Source organism: Falco cherrug, chromosome 1 (assembly GCF_023634085.1).
Source record: "Falco cherrug isolate bFalChe1 chromosome 1, bFalChe1.pri, whole genome shotgun sequence".
NCBI classification, from domain to species: Eukaryota; Metazoa; Chordata; class Aves; order Falconiformes; family Falconidae; genus Falco; species Falco cherrug.
The window spans coordinates 94,465,862-94,488,496 of record NC_073697.1 but is presented as its reverse complement, the minus strand read 5'-3'; the positions used below and the strand labels follow the sequence as shown (position 1 = coordinate 94,488,496).

Sequence of the window (22,635 nt, the reverse complement as noted above, 5' to 3'; positions counted from 1 at the left end):
GGTGGAGCACCTGAGCAAGACCAGGCTATGCCTGGCACGTCGCCTGGGAGCCTGGCACACGGAGTGATGGCACCTGGCTATGGAAGAAATACATTTTTATTAGGAAAGCGCTCTGCAGAGGTGCCAGGCTCTGTCGTACCAAACTAATCCCTCCAACTCCATCGGACAGGACACGGGACCCCTAAGGGCATCCAGCTCTGGCCGTAAATAGTGCTTTCCTCCTGGCCAGAAGCAAGCCCAGGGGTGGAGGGGAGGGTGGCATTGGTCGAAACCAGCTCGACCCCACGCCGGGCATGGTGTGGCTGTGACGGGACCGGCAATAAGAGAGCTGTGCCTGGAGCCCAGGGCACCAAGGCAGGGGGTTTGCTGCCAGCCATGGACGTGGGACACATCCCTGGCGATGCCCAGGGCGCCAAGCAGCAGCACCCTCCCTCTCCCGTGCACTGTGAGCCCGACAGACCAGAGTGGGGCGTGGAAAGTGAGTGGCTCCGTTACTGCAGAATATACCATGGGTACGTCTAGTACAACAAGCGCTGCTTATGCGATTGATAATACTGCTACAAAAAAAGGGGGGGGGATATGCCACGCACGGACCCCCCCAGCCGGCTCCCTGCAGTCCTGCCCTGCGTGGGGAGGGCGAGCTGCCAGACCCGGGCAGGGAGCAGGCAGCAGGGCACAGATGGGGAGGGGGATCGGGTCCTGGGGCAGGGGGGACTAAAGGGAAAATGAGGATGAGAGAGATGGAGAGGGGGGTAAATGGACGCTCAAGGCTCTTCCAGTGCCCCCTGCCCAGTCCAGGCTTCCACGTCCGCTGGCCGTGCTGGAAACGTCCATCCTCCCAGCACATGGCTGGCCGGTGTGGGGCCGGTGCCCGGCTCCCGGTCACTGCACCGCCTGAGCGGGCACAGCGGCTGCTCGGGGCGGCTCCAGGCTGGCTTCTCGACTTTTCTTTCGGGGAGGCTTTTTAATGGGAGTTTTCTTGGCTGCTTGCTCGCTGGGGAGAGCCTGGTCCTGGCTGCTGCCGGTGCTTGGCTTCTCCATCCACTTGGGCTCCCCGGCCGCCGGCTCGGCCACCCCAGGGATCAGTTTTTGCAGGTGGGGAGAAGTGGGCAGCAAGGGCTTGCTGGTCTTCTGGCCGCCGGCGGCCGCCGAGCGCTTGGCTTTCTGTGGAGGGGTGGGCTTCTCCCGCTGGGTGCCCACCCCATTCACCCGGCTGCCTCCATCCCCCTTGTTGAGGCTCTGAGTCTTTTCCTTCAGCTGGGCGGCCAGCTCGGAGGCCAGGTGGGGATGGAGGGGCTCGGAGCGGGGTTTGCTGGCACCGGGGCTGCGAGGAGCATCCCTGCTGTCCCCGGCCCGCCGCTCTGGCTGGAAGGTCCCCATCTTTCGGAAGGCATTCTGCACCGCCCCGTTGATGCTCTCCGTCTGCTCCGAGCTGGTTTTGCTCCTCTGCTTGGGCTTGGAGGGTGACTGGGGCTCCCCAGTGAGGCTGGCTTTGCCCTCAGGGACGCCAGGTTCCTTTGGTTGCTTCTGCGCTTTCTCTTTGCACCGCATGCTGCCTTTCTCCTCCCCTCTGCCCTGCACACCAGCTGATGTCTCGCTCGGGCTCCTCTTCCTCTTGGCCAAGCCCTGGCCTTGCTCGGGGCTGCCAGACCGGGCAGCCGCTCGCTCCGGGGACCGGCTGGGTGCCGGCAGGGAGTTGGACTGGCTGGAGTTGTACCTGCCATGGATCCAGGAGACTTTGGGCTTCGTGGCTGGGTCTGGGGGACGGGGCTTGGTCCTTTCTGGGGATGGTGGCTTCCCGGGGCTGCGGGGCTCTGTGGTGGCATCCTCCTCCTCCTTGGACTGCTTGGAGAGACGGGCGACCCGAGCGTAGAGCGCAGCAGCGGCTGAGCCCGAGCCACAGGAGGAGCGCTCGCTGTCCGAGGACTTGAGCAGGGGCGTTTCGCTGCTGTCGGCTGGGAAGGCTCTGACAGAGCCCGTCTCCTTCAGGAATGTGTATTCACCTGCTTCCTCCCCACCAGCCAGGGCCACCACCTTGTCCCCGGGGCTGGCAGGTGTCCCCCTGTCCCTGCTGTCGCCCACGCTCTCTGTGGGAAGAGAGCACAGAGGTGTCAGGCAGGGATGTGCCTGGGGACGGGAAGGACCAAGATGCTCCCACAGCATGGTGGGATAACATGCCACCCGGTGTGTCCCCCGACCCCAGTGTGTCCTCAGGTGCCCCCATTCCCTCCTCCCAGTCAGGGACCCCAGCATAAGAGGGCTCTTGAAACTCTGGAGCAGCAAACACCAGGGAAGGAAGGTCTGGAACTGCATCCTGCATCCCTTCCCAGGACACAAGGAGCCAGAGTGGCACAGTCCCCACCATGCAAGGGTGATGTCTCTAGTGGCCCCTGGTGATGGCCCCAAAGTCCCCTGGGGAAGCACCCTGTCCCCCTGCTCACCTTCATGAGGGACGCAGTACACCGGCCCCTCATCTGTGGTGTCAAAGGAGGAGAAGGAGCCACGGGATGACCAGGATGGGGAAGGCTGCTCCACCACAGAGGGTGGCTCGATGAAGCTGCAGTTCAGAGTGTTCTCCAGGTCGTGGTGGGCCACTGCGAGGGCAAGAACTGCTGTCAGTGTCTATCCTGCTGGACCCTCCATCCAGGTCCCATGCCAGCCAAGAGGCTGAGATGCTGCACAGCTCCCCACTGCCCAGCTTGCTGGTGGCTGCTGGGGACAAGGACAGCATCCCAGGCATGGGGACAGCTCTCACTGGGCATCGTCACCAGGTCCCCCAGCCATGTGTCCACAGAAGCCATCAAGCAGCAGGGGTGGTGACCAGCATCCCCCGTGCTTGGGGAGGAATGGCTGTTGCCAGTAGAGCCCATGCAAGCCTCACACCTCCTGGCTATCCCCCTCTCCATGGCAGGTCTCCAGCTGCCCAAATCGAGGATGCACAGGGTGGAGGGACAAGCCACCCAAACCCCTGGGTCCCACAAGGACCTAGTGAATGTCCTGGCAGTCACCCATGAGCTGCGCAATTCAGCACAGCCACCCCATAAAGAAAGTCCCAGCGCTGTGACTGTCCCCTTCCTGGGGAAAGAATTGAGCTGCTGGCTTTAATTGCACTAATTGCCATTTCAGCATCACTGTTCGCATTTTCCTTTTTTTTTCTGCTTCTGCAAAAAGAGGTAGAAAGATGGTAAAAGGATATCTGTGCCGGTGGGGGACGCACAACGCTGTTTTTTCCCAGTTCTGCCACTCTTCAATCCCTTTGCCAGCTTTTCCCATCCCGAAGCCAAGGAGAAGCATCCCTCCATGCCCTGGCACTGCCCCCTCTGCCGCAAGGGCCACCCACAGAGAAGCTGAGCAGAAGAGAAAACCCACCAGAGAGGAAGAACTTGGTGTTAAAAATATTTTCAGTTTCAACAGTTAAAAACCAACCAAACAAAAAAAAAAACCTACACCCCCAAGCAGTGACAGCTGTCTTGGCCAGGAGGGACTGCTTTTTCTGATTGATCATTTGAAAGGCTTTTTGCTGGGTAAGTTCACGTCTCACCCCATCCCACAGGGCTTCCTCAGGTGCCTGCAGCTTCAGCAGCATCCTCGGGGGACCTGCAGGGTGGTGACCCAGCTGCGTGGAGGGGGCTGACCCTCCCCGCCCAGAGAGTCAGGCAGCAGCAGATGCTTGTCCCCATCCCCTGCCTGCTGGCTTTTGTTCCCTGGGATGGTGGCAAGCTGCCTCCAAGCCCAGGTACAGCCCCGCTTTGCTCTAACCCTGCAAAAACCCAACACACAGGCAGGCTCCTCCTGTGCAGCAGCTGTACATCCATATTTCCAGGTATTTGTAACCTCTGCCTGCACATCCCAAGCATCTAAGCCACACTGCAATTTCCTGCTCAGACTGTTTGATTCTTGCACCACGTCCCTGTTTTACAATAAAATAACTCAAAGTGTTATTGGGATGCGCACCAGAACATTATTCTTTATTAAGGAATTTGGCTTCAGAGACACAGGGTCATTAAAATGACGGCAGCAATCCATGCTTGTCCCTGCATAGTTTGGCTTCTTGGAGAAAGAAAAAAAAAAAAAAAAGCAGCGATATTTAAAGAGCAAACAGCCTGGAGAGGGGGAAGCAGCAGTTTCAACATGGCTTTCCTTGTAATAAAAACCAAAAAGGGAAAATTAAAAGCAGCCGGCTGGAAGTGGATGAAGGGAGATGCTTCCTGAGAGGACGTGTGATGAGTGGCTGGGACTCATGGCCGTGAGGCATCTCCAGGACTCGAATGAGACCCAGGATGTGGCCAAAGGATAAAAAGAGGATGCGCAGTGCACCCGGAGCTGAGCTTGGGGGATCCTGCGTTGTCTCCTGGGATTTATCTCCCCTGGCTTATGTATCGTGGGCTGATGGGGCTTGGAGAACAGTGGGTACTTCCCACAGGTCCCCTCCTGCCACCGCTCCCTGAAATCTCCCAGGGCCACAGCATCAGGGTGCCAACCTCAGCGCTGCTTGCACGGTGGCTGACAGGTCTCAAGATCAGGACATAGCATCGAGCAGCTGCAGAACGGCCATGAGAGGGTGGCCCCAGAGCCCTCCTGGCCACCCCCTCCCACTCATCCCAAGCTCCTCACGGTCAGCATCACCTTTGGGGCTGGTTGAGCTTTGCTGCTTGGAGAGGAGACATGGTGGTGGGGTGGCAGGAGTGGGCACTGCATGGTGCAGAGCTTGGGTTAGCCCCAGCATCCATGGGACAACACGCAGCTGAAACCCACACTGACATCCTGAGAAGCAAACCCTGTGAAATTCACACACACAGGGATGCCCAGAGCCTGGCACCACCGCCCAGGATCGGGCCGTGTGGGCTGCCAGCTTAGGTGCAATCCCTAGGGAGATGCTGTGGATCTGAAGCTGGTGCCAAGGCTGGGGAGCAGCTTTCAAAGGGGGCACCTGGGGTGCCCGATGAGCTTTGGTGGGGCTTCAAGACCTGCTGTCCCACCTAGGAAGGTTCTACCATGTGTGGGCTTGTGCTCCCCAGTACTGACCATGACCACATTTGAGCCCAGAGGGGAAAACCCACCCAGCACCAGCAAACACACGGCCATGGCAGTGGCTTTGCAAGGCTGTAAGCAGATCCAGAGTGACCATCTACTGGGTGTCCTCAGCTTCAGCCGGCATCTTTTCACTGCAACATCCCCACAGGGTCCTGAGCACCTCCAGCACTAATGTGGCACTTGGGATGAGGCATTCCAGCATCCCCTGGACCCTCCTGCTGGAACAGGGCCAACGCAGGGAACAGGTGGCCCCTGACACCGTGTACCAGCTACTGTGGCTTCCAGGTGAAGCCTCATGCTGACACGGCACTGCGGTCCCTGGGCATCACAGGGATGCAGCTACTGCAGGCACCCCAGCAGGTCTCCCTCACCTGGGGGGGTCCCCAAATCTGGGGGGGCTGGAGGCATTGCCGGACCATGCACCAGAGGGACGGGGAGCTGCTGAAACCCACACAGGCTCCGCTGTGCAGGATAACACGATGCACACAAGGCAAGCCCTGACCAAAACCTTTCCCTCCAGTGAAATAAGCCCCCCCAGCCCCACCACCAGGCTCTGGGAATAGCCCCAGCTCTGCTGGGACCGGAGACCACCCTGAGCATCCCTCCAGTGCCAGTGCTGCATCCTTAGCCTTTCCCGGGGCCGCTGCCGCCCTGTTTACACAGAGCAGCTGGATGGGCGCCAGCTGCCTCCAGCTCGGCGTGGGGAAGGCGCAGGCAGCCCCCCTGAGCCCCCCTGCCCTCGCCACACACAGGCACCTTCTGTCCTCCCCAAGCCCTGCCCGGCCCCTTCCACAAACACGGCCTCTGTTATCCTCTGTTATCCTTGCAGCAGGAATGTTGCTCCAGCCCCGGTGCACCACGCTCCGGGGCAGGGCTTTGCTGTGCCCCATGCGGTGAGGAGTCCTCCACCCCGTTTTGATGCTAGAGCTCAGGCACGGCGTGCCGGCATGGAGGTCACCTCCATGTCCCACCTGGAATGGGGGAACTGGCTTCATGCTAAGCCACTGTGTGCAGGGATGCGGCTGCTGGAGGCACCCCATGAGCGCTGCACACCTGGGGAGGTGCTGGGCTCGGGAAAAGGGGCATGGGGCTGAGCCCCATGTCAGCACCGGGTGGGAAGTGCTGCTTTTACCCCCTGATTTATTCAACAGGGTCCTCTCCGAGGCAGCACATCCCTGCTCCTCAGGCCAGGAGGAATGGTTCAGGGCACATAGGGGATGCAGGGGGTCCCCAACAACCCTAACAACTCCAGGTCAGGGGCTTTGTCAGGTGCGAGCATCCCCCTACAAACCTGATTTGTGCCCAGGCAGTGTGGGGAGCTCACCCAAATTCTCTGCCCCTCCATCCTCGGCATTGCTGCGCACGGCAGTGGGGTGGGCTCCAGGCCCAGATTGGATGCTCTGGCTCCATGCAAAGCTGGGGCACAGTTAGGTCGGGATCAAAAGGGAAAACGAGGCATTTTGCTGCTGTGACAGAGACCGTTCCTCTACCTGAGGAACCTAAAAACCTCACAAGCCAGCTCAGCAGAGCTCCAGGCACCAGGTACCCACCCCCACAAAGCAAAATGATGCACTCTGAGATCCAGAAGCTGCAGATTTAGAAAGGGCTGAGCCCCTGCAAGCCAGGCAGCTCGCACCAAGCACTGCAAGGGTCTCAGGGACCCTCGTGTCCCCATCGCACTGCTGTGCTCACTGCCCTGGGTTGGGGGCTGGAAAGGATGCTGTGAGCCATGTGTGCAGCCCTGCTGGGAATAAAGCTTCCAAGGTTTGGCTCTCTGCCCCCTCCTCAAACCCCAGCACCTTACCTACGACCTTGGGCAACTTCTGGCGGCGCAGAGGGATGCGCGGCAGCTTCATGCTGATCCGACTGAAACGCCCACACAAACGTCTTGGTGGCTTCTTGGCTGCTGCCGGGTCCTGGCTGGAGCTGCAAGAGAAGGTGATGGCCCCATCAGGGAGGCACCGGCACCCACCCCGTGGTGGGGACAGCCTTCACGGGCTGATAGAGAGAGTCAGGAGCTCGGGGATGCTACAAATGCAAAGGGGTTTCAGGGAAGAGAATGGGGCAGATGAAAGTAGTGGGGTGCTCAGGGCACAGGGGGTCAGGGACCTGCTGGGGCCGCTGCCAGCACTGGGCACCAGCTCACACCACACCAGGATGCAGAACAGTGCCAGGGGATGGGGGCAAGGCCAGATCTCGCTGTGGCCATTGGCAGCCTGGCCCCAAAACACCCGCAACGCTCAGCCAAGACCCTGAATCTTTAAAAGAAAAATAAAAATCATCCCAACCCAAAAGCAAACACGTGGCTTCTCTTTATTTGCTCTCTGGTTTTGAAGCCTCCTGGGCCTGAGTTTTCAGGCAATTATCTGTGGCCACAGGAGTGAGCAGCTTCGCCTGTTGATGCGAGGCAACTTGTGACATGCTCACTGTCACCGCAGTCCCTCGGGATGCTCCAGCAAGGGACCGCTGCTGGGATGCAGGTAACTCAGCTGTGTGCGGACATTGTGGAAATCTGGGCACCCCAGGAGAGGGGAAACTGTTTTGAACCATTTCCCCTCTCCCTGTGCGATACTTCACCATGCAGGGCTGCGTTTGCGCTTTTATCTGCGGGATAATTACACGCAGCCCCCAGGCTCTCCAAGCCAGATGGGCCAGGCTGGGATTGAGCTGGCAGGGCTGCAAGGGGAGGCTTCTGGAAAATTCCTCTGCAGTGGCTGGCGGCACGAGGGGCGGCTTTCTCCACAGCTGGAGGAGCTTCCACAGCCCGCTCATCCCTTGCTGAGCAGCACAAGCCTTCCCCTCCTGCAATGGGACTGTCCCCATCCCTGTCCCCACGATGAGATGCCACATGGTGCTGCCAAAATGCTGCCAGCATCCTGACCTGGCTACAAGAACTCACCCTCCCTACCTGAAATGTGTGGGACCGCTGGGAGTGCCATAGCCCATCGCCCCACCAGGTCTCATCCCACAGTCCCGGGGTTTGTTCTAGGGGTCTCGGTCACGTCTTAATGCCCTCGCTCTATTTTAGGGTTCTCTTTGCAAATCAGCTCCAGACCCCCAGAAACTGGAGGGGACCTGGTAGGTGTCCATGAAGTGATGGCCCACGAAAGGGAAACAGTCCGGGAGAGGGCGTCCCCAGGCAGGGCTCACCTGAGCCCCTCCATCAGCCCCTGGCTGGGTACCACCCCGAGGGTGTGGTGGGACCTGCTCAGAACCCAGAGACCAGCAGGGCAGACAGTGCAGGGTGGGCAGCACTGCCCTGCCTCAGTTTCCCCACAGCCCCACTGTACTAGTGCGGTCCCTGTGTCCCCACAGTGGTCCCAGCGCCATGCTGGTCACCAACATCCCCAGCTGTCCCCAGCCCCGCAGCTCAGGCTTTGTGGCAGAGCCCCCCTCCCATCCCCAGCACTCACCCATGGGCTTCATCTTTCTTGCGGCAGACGCAGCAGCAGCAGAGCAGGGAAAGCAGAAGGATGAGAAGCAGCGCTAGGAGGGCTCCTGCCCCGATCACCCCCATCCGCTGGTTGGCCTCTGCAAGACAAAATCCCCCGGCTCAGCGCCGGGGTCAGCCCTGCGGCACAGCCCAGCACCCTGACCCGTGCCCGCTGGCACTCACCCATGTGGCAGGCACCCGTCAGTGGGTCGCAGGCATCGTCGTGGCAGCTGCAGGCTTCAGCACAGTTGGCTCCGTAGTGGCCAGGTGGGCAAGTGAGGTTACAGCTGGGGGAAAGGGGCTGGATGAGAGCGGTGTCTCTCTCCCCAGGCACAGCGACCAGGGAGCCGCTTGGCTGCTTCCTCCTCCCAAACCCTGCACGTCCCCAGCCTGCTCCGACACAGCCCCCTTGCACCATGGGGGACCCTGTAACCCACAGGGAGCAGGAGCCCGTCACTCACCCAGCAGCTTTGCCCATTGCTCAGGGGATTTGGCACAGCTGGAGCTCAGACATTCTCACTGCTGCCTGCTGGGGCTTTGCAATTAGGTACGGTAATTACAACAGGTCATTAACCCAGCAGTTGCATCTAAAGACTCCCTAGAGTCACACACAGGGTCTCCAGCTCAGCTCAGGGCACCCCCAGGCCCCACCATGCCAAGCCAGGCAGAGTCAAGGTGGCCACAAGCTCAGAAGGTGCCCAGATTAATTTTATTTTTTTATTTAATTTTGGCCCCAAGAAGAAAAAACAACTGAGGGGTCCCAAGGCATCCACTCTGTCAGGGTGAGCCCTTCTGGTTCGGCTAAGCCTTGCATCAAATCTCCACCACCAGTAAAATGACCTCCCTGGTGACATCACCGAGGCCATGGGGACATGGATGAATGGGCACCAACACGTGAGCATCAAGAGCTTGAGCATGGAAAACATGTGCGAGCACATGCTAAAGCAACCGGGTCTCTGTGTCGGTGGGACTGACCCCACCTGCCACCCCAGCTGAGGGACAGGCACCACAGTGCAGCACCCAGATGGATTTGGGGGATGTTGGCGGCACTGCTGGGTACCGAACCCTCCACCAGCTGCTCACCGGCAGGAACATCCCAGCTGGAGAGGCTGCAGCCATAAGGAGCCAGCAGGCCCCAGCCCAAACCCGCTCCCCTGGGGACACAGCTGCCCCCCCAGCCCTCGGCGCTGTGCCTGGAGGCGGCTCAGCCCATTTCACACTCTGCCGACTTGCAAAGCACCGCTCCGGCCAAGCCTCGTGCCGGCCAGGTGCCACGTGCCCGCTGGGACGGGCGCTGAGCCCCCGCCGCCGCTCCAAGCAGCTGTGCCGAGGCAGCAAATGTGGCAGGATAACAGCAGGGATACTTCCCCGGCAACCCAAAACCCTTCACCCCACAACTCAGACCCACATTTTTGCCCTTGCTGAGATTTTGGGAGAGTGGAAGGAGGCAAATTTTTTTTTTTCCAGGAGGGTCCCTACACCTCTAGGAATGACACGGAGGAGAGAAACCGCTTTGCACATGCCACAAATATTTTAACATTTCCTTTAGCATCCTCCCGATGTAGCGCTGAGAGGACACCCCTGCTCGGTGAGGACATTGCTTCTGCCTTCCTTCCAGAAATATCCCCTTTTGAGCAAAATTACATGCTGCTGACAAAACTACTAGTTTGCACATAGTCGCAGGGATCTGCCTGAGCACTAAGCAAGTCCCCGAGCCCTCCTGGCGTGCACCTGTATGACACAGCCCAGCCCGCGGTTACAGCTCTGGGGTGCTGCTGGGACTGCACCCTGAGCATCCCTGGTCCCCCCACCCCCGGTGCTGTGCTGGGGTGTCAGAACAGTTTAATTCACACGCTGCCCTCCGGCACTGTGCTGAAAACACCACTGTACATCCCCAGTGAGCACCGGGATCCACTCGCCTCTGCTACTGAAAGCACCAACGATGCCCAGGCCAGGCATCCTTAGCTGATGCTCTTACAGTAACACGAGTGGTTGGTGAAGCCCCCCCCAAAAGAAACCCCACCTGAAATCCAAACGCTCTCTGTTTGTCTACCCTGAGGGAAACACTGGCACAGGCAGAGTGCCAGCTTCAAATCCCTGCTGCTGCCATCACCCTCGCAGTTAACTGCTGGGAAAATCTGAGCAACACCTGCCAGGACCTCGGGGAGCTGTTTGCATGTCCCAGCCGGGTGGGAAACACTTCCCTCGCCTTTTCTAACAGCATTTCAGTCCCACGTTGGAAAAAAAACATCAGGGGATGTGAACAGGAGGTTGATGTCCCTTGTGCCCCTTCCCTGGGCAGGGGGAAAGGCTTCCCAGAGGTGAGGAAGACCCTGACTGGAGCTGCAGCTTGCAGCCGGAGCACCCCATGGGTGCCATGCCCATCCCATGAGGCTATTTGTTATTCTGGGCTGTGGTTTTCTCTCTCTTTTCAGCTAGAAATTCTACCCTGGACTTAAAACAAAAAAACAAAAACAAAAAAACAATCAAAAAACCCAAACCACCATTTCGTCAACAGCATTTTTTTTTGCCAAATAGGCATTTCCTAAAGCAAACCCCCGCTCTTGCACCATTACCTTGCTGCTGACAGCCCCGTGAGCACGTCCCTTCCCCTCTGGTCCAAAAATAATCCAAATTATTGCCCACGAGTGCTCCCACCGCAGGAAACCCCTTGGCTGGGAACCACATAGGACCCAAGGGGGCAGGAGGTGCACGTGCGTTACCTGCACCCCGGGCTGCACCCCGAAGTGTGCCTGCCGGGGCTCACTTACTAGGTGCCGTGGGAGCCGGGGTGGCAGAGGCACCGGCCGGTCTCAAAGTGGCACTGGCCATTGACGCAGTCGCTGCAGACGAAGGCGCAGTTCTCCCCGTACGTCCCGTTCCGGCACTTGGTTTCACACCTGGGGAGGGAGGAGGGCAGGCAGCTGGAGCACCCACAGCTCCTGGGGACCTCCGGCATCCCCCTGGTCCTCCTGCCTGCAGGCAGGGAGATGGGGCTGGGTGTTGTCAGCCCCATTTGGGTGCTGCAAAGCCCCGGAACCAACCCTGGGCACAAGAGCCTGCGGGAAAGCATCCCAGCTCGAGAGATGAGCCCCAGCACAAGCACCCAACATCACCTGAGGGCATGGGGCAGGGGTCTCGCAGGCTCCCTCTGGTCCCACAGCTGTGCCAGCAGGCTCAGCCCATCTCTGCCCCACCCTCCTGGCTGCAGAAACCCACTGCCACCCCTGTTCCCTGGGAAGAGCAGCAGGGAGGCTGGGCATCGCTCCGCCAGTGCCCGGCTCTGTAGCCAGCCACACTCACCGGTCTCCGATCCAGCCTGGGTTGCAATGGGAGCACTTGCCGTTGATGTGGTTGCAGGTGTGGCCATCTTTGCAGGGGGGACAGAGCTTCTCGCAGCCCTCTCCATAGAAGCCAGGCGAGCAGGGCTGGTCGCACTTGGTGCCGTTCCAGCCTGCCTCGCAGGTCAGGCAGCGCCCATCCGCTACGGTGCACGGCTGCAGGCTCTTGCACTGCCCGCACCTGCAACGGCCAAGGGGAGCCTGTCACCTGGTGCAGCACCCCCAAAACCTCCTGCCATCACCTCCCACCAAGCCCCCCTGTGCTGGATCAGGCCCAACAGGGTCTGGCCACTCACCGCCTCCTGCAGCCTTGGCCGTAGAAGCCAGCCGGGCATGGCTCGCGGCAATACTTCCCCCGGTAGCCCGGCTCGCATGTGCAGGTCCCATCCACCTGGTTGCACTTGCCCTTGTAGCACTGGCAGTAACGGTCACAGCGGGGCCCAAACGTCCGCTCCCGGCACTGGCAGCGCCCCGTGAACTGCTCGCAGGGCGAGTTGTTGCAGGAGCACTGGTTATTGCAGCCGCGGCCCCACCAGCCGGGCTGGCACAGGCAGTTGCCCGTCTGCTGGTCGCACTGCGAGTTGTGGCTGCAGTAGCAGGAGCTGGAGCACTGGGGTCCCCACCAGTTTGGCTCACAGGTGCATTTGCCTGTCTTCTGGTCGCACTTGCCGTGCTTGCAGAGGCAGATGTTCTCGCATTTGGGGCCCCAGCGGTTGGGGTTGCAGGTGCATTGGCCTGTCACATCCTCGCATTGCCCGTTGGGGTGGCAGCTGCACATCTCCTTGCAGTCAGGACCCCAGAACTGCCGGGGACACTCTGCAGGTGGAGCTGTCAGACCCAGCACTGCCTGGGGAACAACCCCACAACCAGGCAGCAGTGGAGACCCCCAGTCCCAACGAGACCTCTCAACTGGAGTCGGTGTCCCCCCCAATCCTCCACCCAATGCACTGGCTCTCAGAGGAGACCTCTCCAAAAGGGATAATGCCCTGGGGACAAACCCAAGGGGACAGGCAAGGGCAGAGCAAGAGCATCTGCAGCCCCAACCCTGATGCTCTGCTCTGGGAAGTCACCCCGGGATGAGCCAGGACCGCAGGGCCACCCCAGCAAGCCCCACCAAGGACACCCTGGGTGCCTGCTGGTACTCACTGGTGTCGCAGTTGGCACCGAAGTAGCCATGGCGGCAGCGGCACTCGCCGGGCCTGACACACACCTCATTCTCCTTGCAGGTGAAGTTCCCCTCGCAGACAGCTGGACAGACGGACAGATAGCAGGCATGAGCGTGAGTGCCACCAGGCTCATCCCTGCTCCCCCAACACCCCCAGCCCTGCAGAGCAGGGGAAGGGGTGCACAGTGGCACTCCAGGTGCTGCTGAGCTGTGGCACTGTGACCACCCTGGCAAGCAGCTGGGCAGGCTAGAGATGGGACCCTCGCCAGAAAAACGCCACCAGCCTCCTGCCACTCTGTTCAGTTCCACCCCTGCCACCAGCCTCCTGCCACCCAGCTCAGCTCCATCCTGCACATGCCTCCTGCCACCCAGCTCAGCTCCATCCTGGCCACCAGCCTCCTGCCACCCAGCCCAGCCCCATCCGTGCCACAGGCTGCACGGGGCAGCAGCATCCCTCACTCAGCTCCATATCACTGGCAGAGGCGGCTCCGGGCAGGAGTCAGGAGAAGGGGGATGCGGGGTGGTGGGGCTGCAAGCAACCATGAGCACAGTCCCCCTGTCCCCCTTACTGCACTCCTTACAGATCACAGCAGTGTCACTGCCACCACCCCCCCGCCACCTCTCCCGTGTGGGCTGCCAGCCCCCAAAGGCCACCAGCCCCTCTCCTGCTGAGGGAACCTTGTGCTGGGGCCAAAGCCCAGAGCAGGGCAGGCGCAGGACGTGGGACAGGCAGCATCGCAGTACAGGCAGGAGCAGGCAGGTCCCGCACGGCCCTGGACAAGCCTCCTTAGCCGCCAGGAGAGGCAGAGCAGACCATCCATCCCATCCACCTTACCTGGGAGTTCTTAGACCTACGGTGATGGATACTATAGAAACCCCTAAAATAGACAGATTACACAGGTTAGGAGCAGTGAGTCTAATGGTTAGAGCAGTTGAGGGGGGCGAGGAGACGGGAACAGCTCACTGGTGGGACCGTCCTCCCCCGCTGTCCTGGCAGACCCTGTCCTTCTCCCTTCCCACCAGCACAACGAAGGGACCGTGTCCTGTTCCCGGCGCGCGGGCACCCAACGCATGCAGCGAGCAGTTATGAGGGCTCATGCACGGTGGGTTAGTTGGTTACGTGGTCTTCACCGCCAGCTGCAAACTGCTGATGCCCCAGGCTGGTGTGCAGAGCTCCTCCAGCTCTCCTGGGGCAAGGTGAGCCCCGTGGCCAGCTGAGACTGTGGGGAGTAGCACAGGAACCCCAAAACAGCCACCTGCATCACAGGGGCAGTGCAGGGGATGAGAGCTCCCAGGGCTTCATGCTGAGCATCCATGCCAGACTCACCGTGGCTCCCAGTAAGAGCTGTAATGCCTGGTGTGGCTCCAGCTGGGGCTGCCTTCCCTACAAGTTCGGTGACCCCTGCCTGACAGCCTACCTGCCCCAGCGGCCTCTCCCCAGTGGGGCCACAATGGACACAGGTCTGGTCCTGGCAGCTTCTCCTTCACCAGCAGCTCTGGCTTGGCTCCCCATGCTGCTGCATCACCCATGGGAAATCTCTGGGTCCCATCCCTGCAGCTTCCCCTTCCCTGTCCCCATGCTTCACCCTGTGGGACACCTTGCTGTCCTTTGGGTTCCAGAGTACACCCCACCCCCACGCCCCACATCCTTAGACCCAAAGCTGGCTGGCATGGAAACTCCCCAGCCTGGGAGCAGGGGTGATGCTCCCTGAAGAGGAGCCCGCTGGGGGCTGGGGCTTCCCAGAGCATCACTGTGGGGTCAGGGGGTACCCCATGGCTGGGCTCTGTGACTAGCACCCCAACACTAGGGCTGAGCACCCATCCCATAGGGCTCTGAGCACTGCAGGGAAGCAGGATGGCCTCCAGCAAGCCCAGGGAATCCGGCTGCAGGCAGAGGTCCCAGGACAGGGGTCTCCACCACAGGGCACATCATGGCGGCCCCTGACAGTGATGGTGAGGCCAGAATTGCTCAGCAAAGGATGAGCAGATGAGTTGCCCAATGAAGCAAAATGCTGGTGCTTACCTATTAAACACTCGCTTCCTTGTTGCCTCCATCCTGGGCAGCACACGAGCACTGAGGAGCTACAGGGGAAAAAAAGCACCACAAATGGTTATGACCCTCAGAAATTCCCGGTTCTTCCCAAAAACCCACTGGGAGCACCAATGCCATGACGGTGAGAGGTCCCACTCCTGGTCAATTGAACCCTGACCGGGGGCTGCTGCACCCCCGTGGGGCAAGGAGAGCTGTTGGCTCTTCCTCCACCATGCAGGGAGCACAGATCTGCCCAGGGGCTCCCACGGGCACCAGCTTGAGATGCCTCACCAGCCAGCCTGCCAGGGTGATGCTCAGAGTGAGGGCAGGACCAGCTCCTCCTGTTAACTGGCAGTGATGAAACAACAAAACTCAAGTTTGCAACCATTAGTGTAAAATAAAAATCCCAAAGACACGCCAAAAGCTAGGAAAAAAGGGAAAGCTCTCAACGTCCCAGGGGAAAACCAACTGCTCTGCCCTGGATAGCCGCCTGCTCCCGGGATGGGGTGGCACAGTGCCTGCGGCCAGACACCCGGCCTGTCTCCCCTTGGTGCTGCACCTCCCTGCTCAGGAGGGTGCTGCGGTGAGTGCGGGCTGGCAGTGCCCACACTGCAAACTTCCACACTGCTCTCCTCCGCCTGCCTGCACCCCCTGCCCTCCTCTGCCTGTATATCCCCTGCTGCCTCCACGCTGCCTGCTGTCATCCTCTGCCTGCGCTGCAGCCGCTGCCTGCACGCTCTGTGCCAGGTGCCAGCAGCAGCCAGGAGCAGACCAGGAAGGACCCCTGCAGTGCAACCACCCCATGGGTGCAGGGGCAGCAAGTCCCCCCCCTTGGCTCAGCCCTGCCCTGCCAGCACTGGGTGGCACAGCTCAAGGGACCCACATTTCCACTTGGCACTGGCTGGCTGCTGCAGAAAGACTGAATGTGTCCCAAAACCCAGGTTCACTGCTCGGTGGCCTGGGGACTGCACCCCAAAGGCAGGCTGGAACCACCCTGCCGGAATGGCTGGAGCACAGCCAGCTCCTGGGGGATGTCCCCCGTCTACGAGCTGGGTGATATCAACTGCAGGTGGCTGGGATGAGTCCCAGAGCCTTGGGTGTCCTGGAGAGCCACCACCTCCAGGGAGCACCATGCACAGAGCCACCAGCCAAACAGTTTTGGCACAAGCTTGACACCGACCAACACCAGGAAGGGTCCCAGATCCCCTCAGAGGCTCAACCAGAGATGCTCAGCTCCCTGCTGGGATGGGACACACGGGGATTAAGCAGGGACACCTCACCCACACTCGTTCAATGACCCCCACAAACAAATGGCTGGGGGCTCACGATGCTGCAGCCTAGGTGTGGGGAGCACACTTCCCGTGCCATGACACCACAGGAACCCCCTGGACCCTGGGAGAGCCCTGCTTATCCTGGGCATGACCTGCTCATCCCTGGGGTGACCCACACTGCCTGGTCCCTGCTGGTGACAGGAGCGATGCTGGAGGGTTATAAATGGTCCGAGTGGATGCTGCAGTCAAGGGAAACTTCACCCGGGCTGGTCCGGCAGCGCAGCCTGGAATGCATTTTGCTTTTGCTTTTTTTTTTTTTTTTTTTTCCCCTTTTCCTCTTTATATGTAACAAATGCAGAAGAGGAGGAGGAGACAGTGAGGAAGTATTCGCTGAAACCCCAGCGCAGTCACAGGACCGTGTCTGGCTGCCAGATCGCCTTGTCCTGGGGCTGGGGAGGGAGCTGCCAGCAGCCCCCCAGCTAAACCCGGGTACTGGACGCAGCTCCCACCACCGGCCCCTCGGCGGGCAGCACCCGCACAGCCGAGCCAGGAGCATTGCGTCCCCCTTTTCGTGGCGGACAGTAAAAAATTGGAAAGGAGGCAGAAAAGAACCACAAAAATGATTCAAGGCCTGGAAAAAATGCCTTGCAGCCGGAGCCCAAAATAGCTCCATCTATTCAGCCCGTCAAAGCGGTCGCAAGATGCTGCGATGGCAGCTGGCGTGTACCCCCTGCGCGGGAACTGTGGGGCTTGAGTGGGGGGCTTTGCTCCAGCCGAATGTCCAAGGGGAAACACAGTCTTAATGACAAAGCGGGGGTCAACCTCCAAACCACCTCCCCGAGGAGCGGGTGGGCTGCAGATAAAGTTCCTCTCTGCAAGAGGCTTCAGGCTGCCCTCCCCAAAAAGCCTTGCCAGCCGTGCTGGGATGCTCGGGCATGGTCGGGGAAGGGTCCACGGAGCCCCAACCCTCCCACAGTGCAGCCAAAGCACCCGCTGTCCCACCTGGGGTTGCTTTTACCGTTCCATCTTTTAGAAATTCAGTGTTTGGTGGTTTTTAGATGAAACCATCACAGGTTTGCAAGGGAAAACCCCTCTGCTTGGGAAACCTCCTCCCTCAAACAGCTCAGCCTGGCCACTGAAACAGGCATCGCGGGCAATGCACCAAAAAGCACCACCTGTGATGAAAGTCCCAAGCTGATGGCAGGGAGCTGGGAGCCCCTGAAACACGGTGGCAAGAGGGAAAAACCCTTCCCCTGCTGTCGGCTGGAGGCGGCAAGCAGCACCGTGACCACCACCAGCCTGGACCCCAGCCCACCCACTGCCTTGCCAGATGCAGGATTCACGCTTATCTTTTCACTGATAGCTAATCTCTCCTTCACCATGCCCAGCGATGGCATCCCACACCCCTCTGCTCAGCCCCTGCCTCATTTATCAGTGGCTCTGACAGCAAATAAACTTGCTCCCATTGCAAGGAGAGGCAGCTGGGATGAAGCACTGGATAACTGGTGCTCCCAGTATGGCACATGGACTGGTCCCCAAGCACAGCTGGCCCCAGGTAGGGTCAGTGCTGGCTGCAGAGGTGACCAGCACCCGCGGTGTCTCACGGTCTTAGCAACTCCAAAGAGGGCATGTTCCACAAGCCCTGTGACCACTGGAACTGGGTTAACTGGGAGATCTGTTTAAGAGCTTGCTCCTCACCCACACGGACACACCACCGCAGACATGCACAGTGCAAATACATTTTCTATTTCTTTTTCTTTCTTCAAAGCACTACAAACACTGGGGAAAAAGAAGAAAAAAACTGTCTCCGAGATGTGGCTGGCGCTTGGGAGCTTTGCTGATGTGGAGGAAAAGGAACAGGGATGTGGGCAGAGATGGAGCTGTGACCTGCAGGGACAAGCACCCAACTCCAGTGTTGCCCCCAGCACGTGGCCATGTCCTGCTTATGCTGAGCATCAGTGGGACCTCTGCAAATGCTCCACGGGTTTCTATGGAGGCAGCCTATTTTTCTTGCGGTTTAATATCCTGCATTGCTCCCTGAAGCGTGTCCCCTTTACCTATGGCTATGGAGAGGGCTCCTGAGGCAGGAGGGATGGCTCCTCATCCAGACCAACGCAGCCCCCCCAGACAATGAGGAGCAGGCTCACACCCCCAAAAGCAGGAGAGAGACCTTGGGGCTTGGGTGGAAGCTGCTGCCCATGGTCCCACGTGAGACCTCCCCACTCTCAGCCTGCCGGACAGAGCTGCAGAGGAGCCCTGTGGGCGCACAGCATGTTCCCGAAGCCCAGAGCATTGCTGTCACCTTCCCCAGCCATGCTGCCAACCCCAGTGCTCCCCACCCCGCCGCTCCTCCTGAGCATCACCCTGACGCTCAGCTCCTTCCTTCTCTGTGTCACCCATCATTTGGTGCCACCCAGCTCCCCCCATGTGGCACACAGTGCTCTTGGGACCACCGGGTCCCAGCAGCAGCATCCCCCTCCCAGCCAGTACCAGCTGCAACTCCACAGCCTGAACCCAGCCTCGGGATGCAGGCAAAGCCAGAGATCCCCTGGTGCAGGCAGGAGTAGGATCGTGTACGTAAATGCAAACCCTTCAGACAGAGAAAGAAAAAATAAGTTAAAAACCAAAGATTACCAAAAGAGAGCGTTAGTGAGAGCAGGACAAGGGACAAAGCAATGCCCATGCGTGCAGGGCTCCCATCAGCCTGCATCCCAAACGGCAGCTTTGGAGAGGGTCACACAAAATTGTAACTGAGTACGAGGGCTTCAAATTTAGGAGCAAGTTGCATTTAGTACACAAAACTTTAACACCAAATAGCCCCCAAATATGCTCTTTTCTTCTGTCCTGAATAGTGCCTTGAATTGCTGCTCGCTAGCCAGGTCTCAGGAGGTCACAGGAGGGGCTGAAGCAGAATCCTCCTCTTGAACCCTCTGAAACCCGCAGCCAGCATCTTCGAGGGATGCCTGGACGTGCTTGGCAGAGCCACACATCCAAGTCCAACCACCAGATTTACCAAGCTCGGGTAGGGGGACACTGGGTCCTCCTCCCTAGGTCAACTCCAGCCCCACTGCCCCCAGCCCCAGGGCAGGACCTGCAGCACCTGCCCCATGTCCTTGGGGCCACCAAGGTGGGTTTGGATGGTGACACATGGGGTGCCCTCCATGCTGAGGGGAGCAGCACAGTAAAGATAAGGGCGGGTGCCAGGCATGTGGTCAGGGAAGGAAGAAGGGTTTGCAGAAGGGTGAGGGGGTGGAAAATGATGCAAACGTCATCTCAGCTTCCTAGGGACCGTCCCCTCCCCACCTCATCTGGCTCCCAGGTTGCCTCCAGGCCCCGTTTGCCACAGGAGGATGGACACCACCCCCTGCCCATCCCGTGCACCCTGTCCTGCTCACCCGCGAGTGCCTCTTGCGTGCCCCACAGCACCCACAGGTGGCACAGGGAGCAAATATGAGCCCTATGGCACCGGGTGCAGCATCTCTCCCACCTCCATCCAGCGGGGATGGGGAGGGTCCCCATGCAAGGGGGAGTACCCAGGCACCCCATTCCCAGTATGTGGGGCAGGATGCTGGCAACAGGGGGGAACACTGCTCACACCCCCTCTGCCACCCTGGGACATGGTGACAGTTTTGCTGGGAACCAGCTGGGCAGATCAGGGGCGGCCAAGGAGGGACTGCTCCCCGCATCCTCCCCTGCGGAGGAACAGCACGGGGCCGGGAGCTGCGGCCGCTTTGGCTCGTGAAATGCCTCCTTAGGAAACTCAGACTGTAATTTGAGGAGGGGGCACCAGCGCCCTGCAGCCCTGCTGAATGGATCCATTATGCGGCCCCTCTAGCTCACAGCACATGTTTTCCTTGTGGACTCGTCTGACCTCACGGACGAGATGTAAAGGTGCATTTATGGCCGGGGCCCCCCATCCAGGGCAGGGGATCCTGCTCTGCTGGCCGGGAGGGAGCGGCTGTGGGCGCCCTCCCGCCTTTGCTGGGGCCAGTCTGGCCCAGCGCCTGGCCAGCACCCAGCCTGAGCGCTGAGGAGAAGCTTGGCCCGAGGTGATGCTCTGCAAAGTGACCTGTGGTACACAGCGAGCAACTGGGAGCAGGGACAAGGCAGCACCAGCTCCCAGGGCCCTGCCCCCGGCCAGGCAGGCAGGATGTGACCCCCGCGGACAGCCAGGCAGTGCCAGCACTCACTTTCTGAAGCCAAACCCGAGGCTCCCGGAGCTGCCAACTTCCACCATCCCATGCAGCCCGCGGCAGCTCCACCAGGATACCCAGAGCATCCTGCATCCTGCCAGTCCCAGCTCGGCAGCGGGACCGGCCCCGGGGGGTGCAGAACCGCCCCCCTGCAGTACAACCGGCTCCCCTGAGGCACCCCGGACCGACTACCCACAGCAGAACCGGCCGCGGGGCGGGCTCAGGACCGGCCCCGGGGGCATCCAGAACCGGCTCCGCGCAACACGCCCGGCCCCCGCGGAGCGCAGGACCAGCCCCGGGGCGCTCGGCAGCGGCCCCCCCGCTCCCGGCCCCGCTCGGGCTGAGCTCCGAGCCCCCTCCCCGGTGCCCGGCTTCCCCCGCCTCAGCCCCGCACAAGACGGACTTTGTCTTGGAAGGCGCCCAGCGCGGCGGCTGGCCCGGGGGAGGGGAGCGGCGACTCCGTCCGTCCGTCCGTCCGTGTGTGTGTCCGCTCCCCGGGCCCCCAACCGCGGGTCGGGGGGTCCCGTCCCGTCCCGTCCCACCACACCTGCCCGCCCCGCCGCTCCTACCCGCCGGCCCTGCAGACGTTCCTGCCGCGGGGGCTCAGCTCCTGCGCGGCTCCGCGGCTCAGCAGCAGCAGCAGCAGCGGCGGCAGCACCGCGGCTCCGGCTCGGGCGCGGCGGGGCGGTCGCAACCCACGGGCCGCCATGACCGTCGGAGCGGCGGGGCCCGGCTTGACCCGGCCCATCCCATACGGGGCCGGGCGCTCCCCCCGCCGCCGCCCGCCCCGGCTCCGCCGTGCCCGGTGCCCGCCCTGCCCTGGCCGCTGCTCGGCGGGCGGAAGCCGCAGTGCGAGCGCTCCGCCGCCGCCGCCGCCTCCCCCGCGCCCCTCTCGGCAGCGGCGGGAGGGGCCCCGCCGCCAGCCAGGAAATTCCGCATTGGTTCCCCTGACGGCGGGCCAGGCTCCGGGGGCCGCCGGCCGCCGCCGCCCCAGCCGCGGGGCAGCGCCGCCCCGACGGCCCCGACGGTCCCACCGCGTCGGCAGCCCCGCGGAGCCGCCGGAGGGTGGCCCAAGGGGGGGCGGGGGGGGCAAGGCTGCGAGGTCCGGGCTTCCAGCTCAGCCCGGGGGGCCGGTGGCCTCGGGGGCCAGCAGCAGCGGGGTTTGGCTGTCACGGGGGTTTGGCAGCCCCAGGGCCCCGGGAGTCCCTGGGGGTCCGGCAGCCCCGGGGATGCAGCAGCCTCGGGGGGGCAACAGCTCTGGGGGTCCAAGAGCCGCAGGGTCTGGCTGTCCCCGCGGTCCAGCAGCCTCTGGTGCCCAACAGCCCCAGGGTCCGGCTGGCCTCATGGCCTGGCAGCTCCAGGCGCTCAGGAGTCTGGCAGCCCCAGGTTCTGGTTGTCCCCAGGATCTGGCAGCCCCAGATGCACGACAGCCCTGGGATCCAGCTGACCTGCAGCTTCAGGAGTCCTACAGCCCTGGGTGCACAAGGGCCCTGGGGTCGGGCTGCCTTAGGGGACTGGCAGCCTCAGGTGCCCAAGAGCCCCCGGGTAACCGACAGCCCCAGCATCTGGATGACCCAGGGATCCAGCAGCTCCAGCTGCCTGACAGCCCCAGGGTCTGGCTGTCCTGCGGGTCTGGCAGCCCCAGGTGTGTGACAGTCCTGGGGTCCAGCTGTCCTGGTGGTCTGGCATCTCCATGTGTCTGGCAGCCCTTGGTGTCCAACAGCCCCTGGACCAGCCTGTTGGGAACTGCTCAGTGACCCATGGGAGCCAAGCGATGCCTGCGGTAGCACAGCCAAGGAAGCATGACCCTGAACAGGGACAGCAGGGCTTCAGAGCAGCCACTGGTTAAACCACCCTAAGGACACAGCTGGGAATTGGGGCACCCACACTGGTCCCACCCCCCTAGCCCAGTGGAGCAGTCCAGTCAATAAACCTCCTCAGCAGTACTGAATGGACCAGGGTTTCCTGCCAGCTGGCCTTTCAGCTTAATGGTCACTGCAAGAGGTGGCTCAAGCTTGTCTGAGCTCTAGAGACATGTGATAGCTCTGTGATGAAAGCATGGATGGAGGGCACCCTGACCATTTCCCACGTGGTAGCACAAAATGCAGCTAAACACCTGCGTCAATCTCCTGCTGAGTGCTGGCTGCCTCCAAGGAGGTGTGGAAG

General features: G+C 61.1%; 1 protein-coding gene across 1 annotated transcript; it reads right to left on the bottom strand.

Annotated features, from left to right (window-relative positions):
* Positions 1 to 78: 78 nt before the first annotated feature.
* On the bottom strand, positions 79 to 21,423 carry SCARF2 (scavenger receptor class F member 2). Its single transcript, XM_055699056.1, is given in 13 exon segments — positions 79 to 2,087; positions 2,442 to 2,594; positions 6,839 to 6,960; positions 8,448 to 8,565; positions 8,651 to 8,754; positions 11,239 to 11,367; positions 11,771 to 11,989; positions 12,105 to 12,624; positions 12,955 to 13,056; positions 14,997 to 15,055; positions 21,039 to 21,250; positions 21,252 to 21,278; positions 21,280 to 21,423. Coding segments are annotated over 13 exon segments (3,099 nt in total). The 5' UTR covers positions 21,409 to 21,423; the 3' UTR covers positions 79 to 882.
* Between the last annotated feature and the right edge of the window lie 1,212 nt (positions 21,424 to 22,635).